The sequence below is a fragment of the Salvelinus fontinalis genome, chromosome 4 (genome assembly GCF_029448725.1).
Source record: "Salvelinus fontinalis isolate EN_2023a chromosome 4, ASM2944872v1, whole genome shotgun sequence".
Lineage (NCBI taxonomy): Eukaryota > Metazoa > Chordata > Actinopteri > Salmoniformes > Salmonidae > Salvelinus > Salvelinus fontinalis.
Genome location: NC_074668.1, coordinates 41,789,471 through 41,807,524, shown reverse-complemented (window position 1 = coordinate 41,807,524; position 18,054 = coordinate 41,789,471). Strand labels below are relative to the sequence as shown.

The following is an 18,054-nucleotide window of genomic DNA, read 5'->3' as shown; positions in this document are numbered from 1 at the left end:
CTTTCAGGCCAGATGGAATTCCAGACTACCAACATGCTCTTTAGATACCATAGGATCCCTCTGGCTACCATAGGATCCCTCTGGCTACCATAGGATCCCTCTGGCTACCATAGGATCCCTCTGGCTACCATAGGATCCCTCTGGCTACCATAGGATCCCTCTGGCTATCTTAGGATCCCCCTGGCTACCATAGGATCCCCTTCTATTGCTTTCTTCTGCTAAGCTCAAATTGGGGTAATTTGATTAGATCTCAAAGCTAAAGTGGCGAATACTTCTCTTCTCTCTATCCTCTTCTCTATAAACCCCCCCCACACACACACACACACACACACACACACACACACACACACACACACACACAAGGACTGTGTCATATTATATCTAAGTGACAGTTACTCATAAACCAATTCAGCAAATACATTTCATGAACCACCCGCCGCTGTGGCTGAATTGTCTGCATTGACTTGAAAATATATGTATGATGCTCAGTCTAATTTACCCCAGTGGTTGCAAACTGAGAGCTTTTGTGCTTAGGCATGCAGCCTCCCAGCCTCAACTAAGTCTTTTAATGTGGGAATGCTCAAATCCTATATAAAGCCTACATTCTTCCTCCTGTGGGTCGGAGTGGGTTAATTCTGGAGGGGCTTTGGCCTCTCCTTCTCCCTGAAATAAGATCAGGGTTTTGGTATTTTGGGGGCCCCATGTCGTTGAATGAGAGGAAGGAGGGCTTGTAGCTGGTCGAGAGAGCTTGCTGGCTTATCACCACTCATACGGTTTCAAAAGCAGAGAGAGAGAGAGAGTATCTAGGCTAGTGCTTTGATGTGGGCCCCCAAGTGTATGGGTGGTCCGGGGGCCCTGTGGGTTTACACATACACTCACTCTCTACTGCTTGCATACACTCCTCCCGCTTTCACTCTTTACACACACACACATACACACACACACACACACACACACACACTCAGGGTGTGCTTGAAGCCAAGTGTGATTTCACCAGACCGGTCATAAGGGGTTTCTAGGGCAACCTCACAGAGGCCTTGTTCTAAAAATGTCCGTCACGGTTCCTTTGAAAGTGCGCCCTGGCCTTTCCAACACACAGCAACAGCCCTAAGCTGCACTCTGCAGCTGCAGGTGACGGGAACACACAGTCTAATAGCTAGCACATGAGATACTGAAGGCCTCATACCAACCAGCAGTCGGGGGACGAAGAGGGAGAGAAAGGTGTGTGTGTGTGTGTGTGTGTGTGTGTGTGTGTGTGTGTGTGTGTGTGTGTGTGTGTGTGTGTGTGTGTGTGTGTGTGTGTGTGTGTGAGTGTGTGTGTTTTGTGCATTTTCATGTTTTGTATGTGTGTAAGAGAGGGAGGGAGCACCCAATAAAGAGCCATGGCAGCAGTCTTAAAATGTGATAGGCTTTGGTGTTTCTTGTGTTATGGAATCTATCTGGACTTTTGTGTTTTATCAAACTTTTGTATGACGTCTCCATTTTATTCCTATTGGTCATTGTATGGTGTAGGTTTCTGGTCTGCTAAAAATAAGTGATAGGTAGGTGTTAGTTTTTCTACAGGCGTGTATCAGAGCTGCCCCGAGTTCTCTTTTTGAACCGCACATGTTTCTGATGTTCTTGTTATTCCGCTCTTTGGACTGGGACTTGCTTGTGAAAGGTTGGAGAGCACACGCTGAACCGGTTTCTGAGCCTTGTGCGCGCACACACACACACACACACACACACAGACACACTGTTTTTCAGAGTAGCATTATTGCTCTGAGACGCGGCATAGTCCCGAATCCTTCCATCCAAAGGCCGTGGGGATCAAACAAACGGCATGGAGTCTCACAGGGTTAGATGTCTACCTCTACCTGCTCCCCCATTTTTGCCGCTCATTCTTCATAAAGGGTTTATTTTAGCATGGGGGGGGGTAGGCTTCGGGTTGCGACCACTTTCGTTGCAGTCTCATCTTGTATGGGATGCCGTATTCACGCCTCCCTCCGGTAACGCACGGCCCCATGTCGAGTAGCGGCAGCAGCTTTGATATCCCTGTTATTACACTGCTGATATCACAGCAAGCCACATCCCTTTTGATAAGCGTATTTATGCATGTATGTCTCCACTTGGCCCCAATATGTTTTTATCTCTCTCGCGCTCTCTACGAAGCGCATACATTAATTCATACCACTCTTGTCTCCCTGGCCCCTCCCCAATATTAATAAATGCATGATCTCACGCTGGCCGCGTCTCTTTCATATGCTCATCAGTGTGTGTTTTAATACCAGTGCTAGCAGCCCTGCCCTCCTCATGCATATTCATAGTGGAATAATGCGCCCCCCCCCCCCCCCCCCCCCCCCCTGCCTCTGGAAACGCAGCGCTCAGGAGGAGATCAAACACTATTCAAATGAGCGGGCTCCATTATTGATACACACACATACTTTGCATCTCTCACTCTCCCTATCTGTGCTGCTATCGTTGTTGACCCAACCTGCCACAGGACGTCTATCTGTACTCAATGTGGCCATGCTTTTATGTTCGGAGAATATGGAATATCTTTGCACCCCTTTCATAAGGTTTAGGAAGGTTTACGTGAATCTTACGCATGACATGCCTTTTAATGAGAGGACATGGCTTAGTCGTTTTAAAATCAATAAAATGTCAATTGCTTGATTTAATTAACATCTCCCTGATGTTTTAGACAGGTTTGGGCTTCTGTGTCCTAAGTCCTGCATGACGCCCCAATCATAATGGGCTTGAAATTCATAGCCCTGTCTTTTTTTCCCCCTCTCCTCTTTTATATCATCCTCTTTTATATCCTGTCTCTCACCCCCCTTTCTTTCACCTCTCCTCTTTTTATAGTGGATGCACAATAAAGGCTTGTTGAAATGCATTGTTTTTTTCCCCTTCTTCTCTCTTCCTCCTTCCCAGGGTTCCATCTGAGTGGTACGGTAACAGACCCGGCCACGACCTCTCAGCCTGAGATGGTCTGCAGCGTGAGCGTCAGCTTCGACCGCTGTAAGATCACCGCGGTGACCTGTAGCTGCGGCAACAAGGACATATTCTACTGCGCCCACGTGGTAGCGCTGGCCCTGTACCGCGTACGGAAGCCCGAGCAGGTCAAACTGCACCTGCCCATCTCAGAGACGCTGTTCCAGATGAGCCGAGATCAGCTGCAGAAGTTTGTCCAGTACCTGATATCAGTGCATCATACAGAGGTGTTGCCCACCGCACAGAAACTGGCAGATGAGATCCTGTCAACTAACTCTGAGATCAACCAGGTCCACGGTGAGTGTGTGAGTGTGTAGGCCCCACTGAGGACATTGACTCTGTGCTAAAGGTAAAGGCTGGGCAGATCAATGCTGCTCATTAGTCTGATCCTGCCTGTAAACTAAAGCTCTGTCCACCTCTAAACATCACTAAAGACCTGGCCTTTATTTACCTTAGAGAGACGGGTAGGTAAAGTGGTGAAAGGATGAAAGGTTTCTACAGCTCCACACCTTACCTTAAATTAGATTTCGAGTTCTTTATTAAACAAATCAAATGTAGAATGTCTCATTGTGTGTTTGTGTGCCTGCCTGTGTAGGGGCCTCGGACCCCAGGGGCCCGTGTGGATGATGAGAAATGTGTGTGTTACTAACCTCTCTCTCTGTCTCTCTCTGTGTGTGTAGGGGCCCCAGACCCCACTGCAGGGGCCAGTGTGGATGATGAGAACTGTTGGCACTTGGATGAGGAGCAGGTCCAGGAGCAGGTGAAACTCTTCCTGTCACAGGGAGGATACCATGGCTCTGGGAAACAACTAAACCTCCTGTTTAGCAAGGTAACACACCACACACATGCCCATAAGACACACACCTGCGCATCAGACACACACAGGAGCGTCAGACACACACACACACACACACACACTCCCCTCCTCTAGACACTCACCGCGTCTCTGTGTAAAACTTTGCAATGACTATTATTACCAGTGGAAGAGGCTGAAACGTTGCATTATATCTCCTTTCATATATAAACGCATTAACATCAACATTGCATTTCTCCCAGTGCCTTTCCACAGCCAAGTTGTTTCTGTTCAGTTCAAAGCCACTGTTTCTCTGTTAGTCTAAAGAGCCATTAGCATGGCAGTTGGCACATACATTAAAAAGTACAATTGTTGAGGTTTGATGTTGCTTTTAGCCCTGGATGTATACCTGCCTTTACACCAGATGAGTGTTAGTCTGGCTGGTGTGCCAACCTCAGCAATATGATATGCTCTTCTAGTGTAGATTTTAGCCTAATGTAAAATATTTAGCCTAGCGCTAATGTAAAATATTTACTCTGTGTCCCAAATGACACCCTGTCACCTATGTTGTGCACCATTTTTGATAATGGCCCATCTGGACACTGGTCAAAAGTAGCTCTTATAGAATAGGGTATGGACTTTCGTCGGAAGTAGTGCACTACATAGGGAAAAGTGTGCGGGGGGACACAGGCCTAAAGCCCAGCGCTAATGTGAAATATGTAGCCTAGCGCTAATGTGAAATATGTAGCCTAGCGCTAATGTGAAATATGTAGCCTAGCGCTAATGTGAAATATGTAGCCTAGCGCTAATGTGATGTACTTAGCCTAGCGCTAATGTGATGTACTTAGCCTAGCGCTAATGTGAAATATTTAGCCTAGTGCTAATGTGAATATTTAGCCTAGCGCTATAATGTGAAATATTTAGCCTAGCGCTAATGTGAAATATTTAGCCTAGCGCTAATGTGAATATTTAGCCTAGCGCTAATGTGTTGACTGCTATGTAAATACTGTCTGGCCATTAGAACCTCCGCCCCTAGTTTTAACATCTTCCTGCATTAAGCTCTACACACACACACACACACACACACACGCACACACACACACACACACTGATGCTGTCCTCCCTGTCCCATAGGTGAGGGAGATGCTGCGTATGCGTGACTCCAACGGAGCACGGATGTTAACACTGATCACAGAACAGTTTATGGCCGACCCTCGCCTGGCACTGTGGAGACAGCAGGGCACCACCATGAACGACAAGTACAGACAGCTCTGGGACGAACTAGGTGAGTGTATACACACACACACACACACACACACACACACACACACTAATGAACCGCAGGATCATTAACAAACATGCATGCTCACACACATACAGTAGGCTACTTTATGTACTGTACATATTTACTGATAGACAACACAAACGTAAACCTTACGTACTGTTGTATTTATCATTAAACTCTGCTGCCATCTTCTACACATGCAATCACCATACCATACTCCCTTTATCTCTGCTTAATTATTTATTTATCGACTTTAGATAGGAAGCACTCACATGTCCACTGTGGCCTTCAGTACAGATTACTTGTATACACACACACACACACACACACACACACACACACACACACACACACACACACACACACACACACACACACACACACACACACACACACACACACACACACACACACACAGATTGAGGTTTTGGGGTTATGCAGCCTATGTTATGTTAGTTGTGCTCTCCTGCTAATGTGTGAATGGGGACAAAAAAAGTCTCTGGATGTCGACCTCAACCTCATTTCTGTATTCTCACGTTTATTATTCACTATGTTCACAGACAGACAGACAGAGGTTTCTGCTTTGATTTGTATTTTTAAAAGTGTAAAAATGCGTCGACGTCCAGACTCTCGGAGTCCTTTTCTGACTGCTTGATATGTGGCAAATGCTGCCTCTCGGGTCGGCTGCTTTCCACGTTTTGTCTTTTAGTCCTCCTCAGGGCCGCTACTTCACTCCTCATCCAGACACAGCCATTTCTCCTCTATGAAGGAAGGATGGCTGCAAACCACCCCTTTTTTATTTTTTCTGACCATCTGTCCTTGTTGCTCTCTCTCTGTCTTTCTGAATGTTTTCACCCCCCTTTATGTGCATCAATCGTTGCCACATCATAGTTGTAATAGCAGACTGTGTGTGTGTGTGTGTGTGTGTGTGTGTGTGTATTAGCTGATGTGTTTTTGGTTTGTCTTTGTGACACTATCGTCCTACATCTTCCTGAATGTGTTATGATATCCATGGAGACTTCTTCACTTTTAGTCTTTCGTTTGTTTCTGTTTACCTGGTATTGATGTATGCCGTGTGTGTCTGTGACAGTGCGTGAAGGACAAATACAGTTCCCGCTTTTCAAAGAGTTTGTCGACAAGGAAAGTTTGTGTGTCAGCGCAAGACTATATCTACAACTACAAAGTATGCAACTCCCTTACGTTTTTGCGGGGAGGGGGGGGTGCATTTTTTTTACGGAATATCTAAACTTTAGATTTCTTTGAAAAGTTGGATAAACTTTCGAACCCATCTCTAAATAACAACACAACAATAGACCCAAAAACCTGGGTCCAAAACAAAAGATTGACGGGATCTCTTTTACCTGCATTTTAGTTTGGTTCTGTGGGTTTACCACCTTCAGACTATTCTCCTGATTTTAGCCTGAAGTCAAACATGACCTTGGGTAGGATAAGACCTAACCTGTGTGTGCGCGTGTGGTTTGTGCGTGCAGGTGCCCTGTGGATGTGTATCGTGTTGAACCCCCACTGTAAGACGGAGCAGAAGTGCTCGTGGCTCAGAGAGCTGAGGAGGTGGAACAGCGTGGACGTGTGCCCCTGGGAGGATGGTAACCATGGCAACGATCTGCCCAACCTCACCCACTCCCTGCCTCAGGGTGCCCATGGCAACCAAGGTGAGAGACGGGACTCTTTTCTTTCTCCACATCAACCCTCCGTCTTTCTTTCTCTCTGTGTATATCTGTCTTTCTTGTCTTCTCGGTCTCCCTCGCTCCATCTCTCTTTTGTTAGCCTGCAGCTAACGTTTGAACTCTCCCTCCCTCCAGTACCCTCTCCCACTTCATCCCTCTCTCCCTCCTCCCTTTTCTCTTCTCTGTCTAATGCGAGTCTCTCTCCCTCTCCATCCTGTCAGAGTCGCGTCCCCACAGGACGGTGTTCACACGGGCAATCGAGGCGTGTGACCTCCACTGGCAGGATCGTCACCTGCAGCACATCATTGCCAGCGACCTCTATGCCAACTACTGTTACCACGACAACCAGGACGGCTCGCTCTTCGACACACGTGGATGGCCCATGTGGCACGGTGAGTGTGTGTGTTTGAGAGTGTGTTTATTTTTAGTGTGTATTGTGATGATCGGTGTGTGTGTGTAAAGGGGAAACAGAGAACTGTGTGTGTGTGTGTGTGTGTGTGTGTGTTTGAGAGTGTGTTTATTTTTTGTGTATGTAAAGGGGAAATGAAGGACTGTGTGTCTATATGCGTGTTGTCTTATGTCAAGTGGTCACATTTTGCCAAAAGCCTTATAGAAAGGGATAAAGACAACATTGGTTCATCTCTCTCTGTCTCTGTGTCTCTCAGAACATGTCCCGACGGCTTGTGCTCGGGTGGATGCCCTGCGTTCCCATGGTTACCCCCGCGAAGCACTTCGATTGGCCATTGCCGTGGTAAACACACTACGACGGCAGCAGCAGAGGCAACTGGAGCACTTCCGCCGACATAAGAAAGGTCAGACTGCACGTATTAGATGACATAGGACTGCTTTAAAGCCTCAATGGACTCTTATAAAGCCTCATAAGTGCAGATATAGAGCTCTGTTACATACTAAAGTAGTAGTGTCAATAGGGTTGACACTATGTTACTATGTGCCCTGTAGTTGACATGTGTTGCATCCTGTCCGTGACAGAGCTGCTCCATAAAGCAATCACCTCCATAACCAACATGGAAGGCTGGGTGGGTCACCCCCTGGATCCCATCGGCACCCTGTTCAGCACCCTCACTGAAACGGGACGGGGGGCAGAGGAGGGGGCCAACACCTGCCTTGACCTCTCAGGTACTAAAAAGAATAATCAATCTAGTCTTCTTTGTCTCCACCTTTGATTCTAATCTTCTCCCTTTTTTCCCCTCACTCAGATGGTCCCTCTCTCAACCCTTCCCTCACATTCCCCTTTTCCTTATCCCTCTGTCTTTCCTCTCCTAGTTAAACAATTGTCACGGCACACACTAAGCTGGCCCGGTGATATGGAAAAGTACTAGCTGGAGGTCTTGGACCCGTCCCAAATACTTTGACCTGGGACGTGGTCAAATGTGTCGTCTATATGGAATAGGGTGCTGTTTGGGACAGACTGACCCTCAGTGTTGTGGACTAGGAGAGAGGCTCCAAACCTCAGAGAACACTGAAAAACTGACTACTAGGTACTGACCCTTTGTGTCTCTCTCTCTCTCTCTCTCTCTCTCTCTCTCTCAGATTGTTCCAGTGTGGTGAGTCGTGCGGAGCTGCAGCGGTTGCCAGTGCAGAGGTTGCTAGGCGAGGGCGAATCATACGGGGCGCTGGCTGTGGAGACTGCTCTGATTGGCTTAGGCCAGCAGAGGGTCATGCCTGATGGGCTGTACGCCCAGGAGAAGGTGTGTCGCAACGAAGAGCAGCTATTGGCCAAGCTGCAGGAAGTGGAGCTGGATGACACGCTGGTCAAGATCTTCCGCAAACAAGCCGTCTTCCTGTTAGAGAGTGAGGTCACACACACACACACAGTGTCCTTTACTTTGGTTATCGGATAAAGTGTCAAATAATCTTCCATATGGTTGTTATGAATGTGTGGAGTGTGTGTTTCCATGGCTGAGCTGTAGCTGTGTGAGGTAAAACGAGAGCGGGCTTTTGGTCTCTCCTTCCCTCTCTCTTTCCCTCTCTCCTCTCCAAGCATTGAGGCTCTATGCTGAAGCACATTTCACTCCTCCATCTCAATATTTATTATCTTATTATCTTTCATTCAGTGGGGTAAATATAACTAGAACTGCCTTAAGCCAGACCAAAATATGCCTCACACAGTAAAACTAGCAACGTGTCGGCAGCCACACACACACACACACACACACACACACACACACACACACACACACACACACACACACACACACACACACACACACACACACACACACACACACACACACACACACTGTACTGACATCTTGTACTGGGACAGAATGTGACTGCTGTGGTTTGGTTATGGGAGTGGGAGAGATGGTAGACCCAGCCCTCAAACTTCCAGTCCCACCCTAACCCCATGCCTCTGCCCAGGATGACCACCCACCTCTGGGCTGGTTGGTAATTGAGTCCCAGGCTCTAAGGCCTAAGACTTCTGGAGACTGTAATGGGGCTCGTGGTCTGTGGTCGGGGAGGGGGTAATGGGGCTTGTGGTCGGGGGGCGGGGAGGGGCTGTTCAGTCTAGAATAACCCAGTGGAGACGAGGGGAGGGAAGCCTAGTCTGCACATCTGGCCATATAGCATTCACCACGTCATGGTGACCGCTTTGTGCTGCGTGGCCTTTTCTCCTCTGGACTGAGACTGGGAGGAGGAAACTATGTTAGCCACTGTCTAGCCACGCAATAATACACACACACACACACACACACACACACACACACACACACTTATAAGTATACTGTACACACACATTCTCCTTTTATACGGCACCACAGACCGAAATATAATTAAATGTATTTTCTATTTTTGCATCTGATATTTCAATGTTCTTTTAATTTGTTCCAAACTGTTTCACCCCCTCTCTTCCTGTTTGAAACACACTGGTCTGTGGGTTAACATGTTCTTCCTCCCTCCGTGTGTCTCCAGGTGGGCCGTACAGTGGCCTGGGAGAGATTGTCCACAGAGAGAGTGTTCCCATGCATACCTTCACCCGCTATCTCTTCACCTCTCTCCTACCTCACGACGCTGAACTGGCGTACAAGATTGCACTGAGAGCCATGCGGTGAGTCACTCACCTTTATCATTATTTGTGTTGTTTGTGTTGCGTTTGTGTTGTGCGTGCGCTCTATGTGCGCATGTGTTATGCAGATGGGGCGGCTCTGTTTTGATGTTCGTAGGGGGACCTGGATCAGTGAATATTAATGATGTTAATGAGAGTTTAATTAGTGTGTGTAATGAGCAGGCTCGCACACGCCTGGCCTACAGGGACAGGACAGCTACGTGGCTAACGCTAACATCTCTCTACCATTTCACTTCTCAACGAGCTGCGCTTTGAACAATGCTAACAATGTGGTGATGCTAAATGATTGTGAACGAGTAAGAGCTACGTCGCGTACGGAGAGATGCAAGCCGGAGTGTAATGAAAATGCACCACAGCATTTCCACAGGGCTCCAGGCCTCCCCAGTCAACTTCTCTCCCCACCCAGCCCTGTGGAAGGGGGTGAGGTAGAATAATGTGGCCACTACTTCTAGCTGCTCCAGGGTCCTGGTTGTCTGTCTGCTCAGCACGTAATGAATGTGTGCAATGTAGCGTGGTGCTGGCGTAATATGATAGCAGTGTATGCTTTCCCACCCTCATGGGAAAGGTGCTGCTGGTTAAATATAGTGCTAGGTAAAAGGACTGTCTTTTAATGGCCCATTACAACACTATCATAGACTCAGAGAGCCTCTCTGCATTCACACCTCTGCTTAACGCTAAGGAGGAATTGATCTTCAGCTCAAGGAATGTACAATAGGCACACCCAGCTGATTTCAATAGTGCGGGGCGGATGGAATATTATGTAGAAAGACATGATAATACCCTTATATTGTTAACGCTTCCGGAGTTTTAGATTGATGAAGATACATGTCCATCAAAATGTTCTAATGTCTCTACCGTGGAGCCTCGACTCGTCTTCGCGGTGGCCTAGGGAGCGTTTTGTATAAAGAAGAGATCTTGAGTCGAAGTCTTCCAACGGGTGCCGGGATTTGATAGATTGGGGAAGTGAATAGACGTTTGTGAAGTGTTTACTTTGTCTGAGGGTGAAGACCAGGAGGTAGAGAGTTCAGTAGTCTCACTGATGTTCACCAGAAACCAGGACCAGACTGAAGGATACAGGATACAGGATACAGGAACAGGATAGTTGCTCTTTTTCACATCCATCTATGGGTCGTTCCACCAATTTATAGGGGCCTTTTTGAGTAGTGTGAATATGTAGTGTAACTTGTTTAGCAAATGTTAACATTCTGTCATAAAGAGCACCCGTTCAACTTAATAAAAAAAAAACATGTTTTCCCATTTCGAGAGGTTAAATAAAAACAAATTACTATGGTAAGTGCCTGCAACTTATCCGGAACGCAGCAGCCCGCCTAGTTTTCAATTTCTCTTAACCAACACTTGCACTTGACCCTTTTTGATTCTTTTGGAAAAAAATATTTCAAAAGTTATGCTTTCACCATATTAAAATGAGAATTCAGTTCACGTAACAGGGTTGACCTTAAAATTAGGGACTTTTTTTATTTTATTTTTTATCACACATTTTGATTCTTTTTGTCATGTTAAACGCTGCAGCTACTCTTCCTGGGATCCATGGAATCACATGAAATAAATAATCATCTTCAGAAATGACATTGTCAAAGCAACAAAAATAACTAGGACTTTACAATGATGGTGAAAACTTGGATCAATGTTGGAGTAAAGTGGGTTACACTTCCTAGAAGTCACAGAGGACGCACAGAGGGACATGTCAAAATGCAGACGTTTGGCAGTTTAGCAAGTCTTTAAGCATTATAAAAATTTAAAATCAAGATTTATTGACATTTTTCATGTGGGTCCATATTAAAGGACACTTAATTTAATTTCACAGGCTTTTAAAATGCAATATTCGTGCACAATTTCAGAGCCCCTTGCCCTGAGGCCGCTGGCACCCTCGCTCTTGAACACCTCTGGTGTGAAAAGTATTAAAAGCATCCCGTTCTGCCTTTTTACACGGCACTATAGTGCCACAGGACCAATCGGACACCGTAGCTGTCCTCATCAGTGGCTTGGGACTGAAGGGTGTGTTACGTTCTTACTGTTAAATGGATACACGTGTCATTGTAAAAATGGGACTTTTACGGTTCTGTTTTGAAGACTGGCTGTAAACCCGGCATTGAGTGTTCTACAGTGTCATTGATATGGTAAGATCATAATGTTTATGGTTGATGTATAGCCTAGCTTGTGCTGCGCGTGAAGTCAGCGTACATATATATATATATATATATATATTATATATATATATATCTGTAGTAGGCTGTTTGAGTAGGAGAGAAAGAGAGTAGGAGAATACTAGCCCTAGCAATGGATTTGTTTTTGAGGTGGAATAAACGATGCAGCGTAAGAAGAATATGTGCGCTTTTTCACTCAAACATGGAGTATTTCCCAAGCTTTGGCTTATCGAAGCTCCGCAACCAATCCCAACCAGTGGTTTTCGGGTAAGTCACACAAAGACAGGAATGTTGGCTTTGTGTGAAGGCTCCATATTTAGGGAATACTTTTTTTTTTTTTTTTTTTTTTTTTTTTTTGCTTCGTTCCACCCCATGAATGGTCCAGAAGCCCCCCCCCCCCCCGGTGTGGTAGAGCTTTTAGCAGCTTTTTAGATGTGTTTGGAATGAACCCCTTGTTGCTATGGCATCAGCACGTCTTCCGTTTCACACCGAGTCTGTGTTCACACTCACACAGCTCTCACCTTGCTTTTTTCCCACCTTTTTATCTAGCAAGACTGTTGGCCAGACCGACCCCTATTACCTTGTCTAGGCCCGACAGACTTCAGATCAAGATGTTTAAATACAGATTTTGTTGGTGCTCACGTGGCAATAGTATCTCTGGCCCTTTTCTCTGAAGTGCATGCGTGTGTGAGTGTCCGTGCACCGGCGTGCGTGTGTACATGCGCTGAGGTGTGTAAGTATGTGTTTGATGTGTGTCCAGCCATAGAGGCCTGGAAGGTGAATCTCCTAATTTCCCCATGGACTCAATTAGCTTTGTGATTGGTTGATCTGGCCAGGTTCTCTTCTCTTTCAAAGGCAGCGAGACCTTTGAAACTGGGCTGGAAGAAGAGGGTTGAATTAGAGATGAGCTGCCCACAGTGGCAGACATGAAGACTACCGTGTGTTTCTGTGTGCTGTCAGTCTGTCCTATAGGGCCTGTTTTATACATTAGCAGGTGTTCCAAGCCCATGTCTTCATTAACAGCAAGAAAATAGCCGTTCTGCTACAGTTGATTCAGTTCTGTAATTAAGGACTAGGTTGGAAGTACATTTTCAGTAATAAGCTAACAACCATAATGCACTCCAGAACACTGTAGAAACCTGGAGGTCTGTAGAAACCTTGCTGGAGGTCCGTTGCTGACTTGCGCTTTGTGCACGCGCCAGTGTGTGTTCGTGGGCGTCTGTGTGTGTGATCCTAATCAGCCGTATGGATTTTCTGTGCTCCTCAGGTTGCCTGTGTTGGAGTCCACAGCCTCGTCAGGTGACCTGTCGCGACCCCATCACATGGTGTCTGTGGTCCCCAACCGCTACCCTCGCTGGTTCACACTCTCCCACATAGAGTCCCAGCAGTGTGAACTGGCTTCTACCATGCTGACCGCAGCCAAAGGTAAACACACACACACACACACACACACACACACACACACACACACACACACACACACACACACACACACACACACACACACACACACACACACACACACACACACACACACACACACACATACATACATACATACATACATACATACATACATACATACATACATACATACATACATTTGGGTTCCTTTGTCATTGTACTGTATGTGTGTTGTCCCAGGTGATAGTTGTAAGCTGGAGACGGTGCTAGAGTCCATCCAGAAGAACATCCACTCCTCGTCTCACATCTTTAAACTGGCCCAGGACGCCTTCAAGATCGCTACACTGATGGACAGCCTGCCAGACATTACACTGCTCAAAGTTTCACTGGAGCTTGGGCTACAGGTACACACACACACACAGACACACACACAGACACACACCTCTTTGCCATCGCTAACCGTCTCTCGTTCATCAGGTGATGAGGATAACCCTGTCTACGTTAAATTGGAGGAGGAGGGAGATGGTACGGTGGTTAGTTACCTGTGCAACCGAAGTAGGTACGTGTACAACGTTCTCCCTTTTGACTTTCTATAATATAGTACATATTTAGTTAATGGACAGGATGAGGGCTTGAAAATGGATTGTCTTGTTATTCAAATTACTCTGCTAATCCCCTGACTTCTCCCTCTTTTTTTGTGTGTGTGTGTCTCCTAGGTGTGTATGCGTTGGACAGCATCATGCAGAGTTGGTTCACCCTCTTCACCCCGACCGAGGCAACCAGCATCGTGGCCACCACCGTCATGTCCAACACCACCATTGTCCGCCTGCGCCTGGACTGTCATCAGCAGGAGAACCTGGCCTCTTCCGCCCGGACCCTGGCCTTGCAGTGTGCCATGAAGGATCCCCAGAACTGTGCCCTCTCCGCCCTCACCCTCTGCGAGAAGGACCACATCGCCTTCGAGACGGCCTACCAGATCGTCCTGGACGCGGCCGTCGCGGGGATGAGCTACACGCAGCTGTTTACGATAGCTAGGTACATGGAGCACAGAGGGTATCCTATGAGGGCGTACAAGCTAGCCACGTTAGCCATGGCTCATCTAAACCTCAGCTACAACCAGGATACCCACCCGGCTATCAACGACGTGCTGTGGGCCTGCGCTCTGAGTCACTCGCTGGGCAAGAACGAGCTGGCTGCCGTCATCCCCCTGGTGGTGAAGAGCGTGAAGTGCGCCACGGTGCTTTCCGACATTTTGCGGCGGTGCACGCTGACCACGCCGGGGATGGTGTCAGCGCTGCACAGCCGCAGGAACTCTGGGAAGCTGATGTCGCTGGACAAGGCTCCGCTCAGGCAACTGCTGGACGCCACAATCGGGGCCTATATCAACACCACGCACTCTCGCCTCACGCACATCAGCCCGCGGCACTACAGCGAGTTCATCGAGTTCCTGGGGAAGTCCCGGGAGACGTTCCTCATGGCCCACGACGGACACATCCAGTTTACCCAGTTCATAGACAACCTTAAACAGATCTATAAGGGCAAGAAGAAACTCATGATGCTGGTGAGGGAGCGGTTTGGCTGACCAGGGTCGGTCCCTAGTACTTTTCTATTAACTCGCGCCTGCCTTTTTTTCAACTTCTTTTGGACTTGAACATGGACAAGTAAAGAGAGAGACCAAGCGAAAGAAGGAGAGAAAAAAATACTGATCAGAGCCACACGGTATTATCGTGATTTGCTGTTATTGTTATGAGCGTTATTACTGTCATTGCTGTGTGTACAGACGTGTTCTATTTTCAGAAGAAGAAACGTGTCAAGTTGTGAATGTTGTGAGTGTTTCTCTGTGTGTGTGCGAGAGGAAAAACAGGATAACGAAAATGGCTTTTTCTGTTCGTGTTTTCTATTATTAGCATTTTTTTTATTGTGTTTTTTATTTTGGTTTTATACCGAGTATATTGTTGTCAAGTGGCTAAAGGCCCTTGTGCAAAAGCGCTTGTGTAAAAACGCATTGGCAGCCTCAAAGAGACACTATGGCTTTAAAACCACACAGCACCTCTTGGCTATTGGCTACCGAACGTAGGATGCACTGCACAGCTTGGCTCCTTGAGAAAACCACCATTAGCATTTCTGTTGACTCGGCACTTGTGTTTTCTCTAGGTCATAGGCATGAGAGAGGTTCTAGTTGTAGAATAATGCTCTTAACAGACTCGTTGTTTCAGATGTAGTAATAATGAATATCTGCTAGGTTGAGGACGGCAGTACAGGACCACAGTAATGCCACATGCACCGTAAGATGAGGATATGGAGTATTATCAAAGCAATTACTAGCATTTGATGTATTATGGCAGATATATCCCATAATGTACTTCGAACCATCAAACTTGTAATTGTGGCTTTGTTTTTTTTTGGTTGAAGTCTTAAGATAAACTTTTGCTGGAGACATTGTCTCATACCTTCTTCAGTTTAACCCAGTCTTTGCTAAATGTACTGTATTGGTGTTTCAGAAATTGAAGAAATCCATTAGAGATCAGGTGGATCAGAATACTAGCCTGGTTACCTGACTGTTTCTGTACTCAGAAGACGAACCTGGTTACCTGAATTTTTCTGTATTCAATGCTACAGTACATCGCTGCCTTGGCAAGACAACCAGACACAAGGTTAGCTAAAAAAGAAACAGACCTGCACCGACTAGTGACCCAGGCTACTGGAAGATGTGTCAGACTGGGTAACTAACTACAGATCATGGTTATAGTTGTGGAGTGTAGCTCTGGAACGGGCCAGTGTCGATGCTTTCTGTGCGTGTGGAACCATAGAATAATTAGAATAGCATTAGAATTCGGGTTCTAATAGGCCTCTTCTATGTGTAGAACCTTCAGCAACTGTCAACAGACGTTCTCAGGGATTTCTCGAAAACGAAAAGGAAAAAGGAAGAGCGAACGGAGTACAGGAAAATAAAAACGTGACACGACACGAGCAAGCATTTATTGTACTGTACTGTGTGTGTATATATACAATAGTATAAGTCTGAATATGGAGGATTCAAAAGTATATGTTAACTAAATTATACAGAGTATTCTATGTAATGTGAAATACTTGAAGCCGCTGTCGCTCGCTCTTTTTCTGTTAGTCTTTCTGTACTCTTATTTACCACAGAACATGTCAGAAAGACTGAATTGGCTAATGGAGGGTTGCTGTAGGCTCACAAGAGTAGTGTCAGTACTAAAACATTGGTTGAGATTATTGTACCGGTATCGACGGTTCAATTGGTATATATTCAAGTTATTAGAGTACCGTGAAACTATGTTATTGTTTCACAATTAACAGATTTATGTATTTGACTGATGTGCAGTATTCCAATGACACTGTACATGGCATATGGCAACCTGAGCATAGATTTTTCATAACAATGATCAGCTGTTGAGAAATGACTTTAGAGTTCTAACTTTAGACCAATACCTGGCTAACCAGTAGTGTGAATTCTCTGGTCAATCAATGACACTGATTGTTCCATTAAAACCAGAAGGACTGTGACCCTCGAGGACAGGAATTGTGCTCTGCTGCAATGTACTACAGTTTTCCTCCTGTCTGCTTGCATCTGAACACGGCACAGACCAAGTGCGTCTCTCTCTGTATAAGGTCGGCATTTGTACTCATAACTTGCCTTGTTTCTTTATTTTTCGTTTATTTTTATTTTTTTGAAGCGCTTTCTCTTGTTTTTTTTAAAGAAGAAACAGACTTTTCTCTTGCCTTGTCTTAACACTTTTTAAAGTAACCAAACAGGAGTTCTAACAACCAAACAAATGCGTTCCAAGAAGTGAAAGCCAAGCCGCCTTGGTCCCAGCTTTAGTGTCCTTAATTAGTAACTGAATGGGCTCTGTAAACTCTGTGCTTTTAACAAAGCATTTCCTCGTGTGTTTGGTGGAAAAACGTCGTCCTGTATCTCTCATCCTCTAATGAAAGGATTTCCTCTTTCTTTCTAGCTGTTTAATTTTTATTTTTTTTCTGTTCGTGTAGGAAATAGAATCTTCTGTTTTTCCATTTTATTTATTACAATGATCCATGTATACATGCTTATGAAAATAAGATTTGATACACCAATATCAATTTATTTATGTAACTAAAATCACTGTTTTATAATCTTGTTAATGAGTCAATTGATTTGTGTTTTGTTTTCATTAAAGTTTTTTTTTAAGGTACATTTAGGCCTCTTTGGTTTTGTGAATGGTTACAGTACATGTCTTTCTGAGACACAAGGCTGTTGGACAAGATGTGTTGGTCGACATAGAAACAGACCAGCGAGTTGAGCTCAATCAGGCGAGTTTGGATCAGCAGCAACATCAACCACACCAGAAGAAGATTTTTTTTGTTCCAGATTTAAACTATCACCTCTGGGTGAATTAATACAGCAGTATTAATTCACATCCATTGTTTGTGAATCAAGATTTAGGGGAGCCTAGGCCAATCCCACAAACCTGTACAGGGTGTTCAGAAAGTATTCATACCCTTTGACATTTTGTTGTGTTACAGCCTGAATTCAAAATATTATTTTTCTCACCCATCTACACACAATACCCCATAATGACAAACTGAGTCAATACATATTAGAATCACCTTTTGGCAGCGATTACAGCTGTGAGTATTTCTGGGTAAGTTTCTAAGATCTT

At 45.7% G+C, this 18,054-nt stretch overlaps 1 protein-coding gene across 3 annotated transcripts in view; it reads left to right on the top strand.

Annotated features, from left to right (window-relative positions):
* LOC129853794 (zinc finger SWIM domain-containing protein 6) overlaps positions 1 to 17,586 on the top strand; it is a 51,582-nt gene extending 33,996 nt beyond the window's left edge. For 2 of the 3 annotated variants that reach the window (XM_055920202.1, XM_055920204.1), the window contains exons 2-14: positions 2,914 to 3,270; positions 3,654 to 3,802; positions 4,901 to 5,051; positions 6,542 to 6,721; positions 6,958 to 7,128; positions 7,402 to 7,548; positions 7,697 to 7,873; positions 8,288 to 8,548; positions 9,671 to 9,806; positions 13,257 to 13,414; positions 13,634 to 13,797; positions 13,871 to 13,952; positions 14,110 to 17,586. In XM_055920202.1, coding sequence (XP_055776177.1) covers positions 2,914 to 3,270; positions 3,654 to 3,802; positions 4,901 to 5,051; positions 6,542 to 6,721; positions 6,958 to 7,128; positions 7,402 to 7,548; positions 7,697 to 7,873; positions 8,288 to 8,548; positions 9,671 to 9,806; positions 13,257 to 13,414; positions 13,634 to 13,797; positions 13,871 to 13,952; positions 14,110 to 14,975 — 2,999 coding nt within the window. In that variant the 3' untranslated portion in view covers positions 14,976 to 17,586. The remainder of the gene's footprint in view (positions 1 to 2,913; positions 3,271 to 3,653; positions 3,803 to 4,900; positions 5,052 to 6,541; positions 6,722 to 6,957; positions 7,129 to 7,401; positions 7,549 to 7,696; positions 7,874 to 8,287; positions 8,549 to 9,670; positions 9,807 to 13,256; positions 13,415 to 13,633; positions 13,798 to 13,870; positions 13,953 to 14,109) is intronic. The other variant, XM_055920203.1, reaches the window with a different exon arrangement.
* Positions 17,587 to 18,054: the final 468 nt, after the last annotated feature.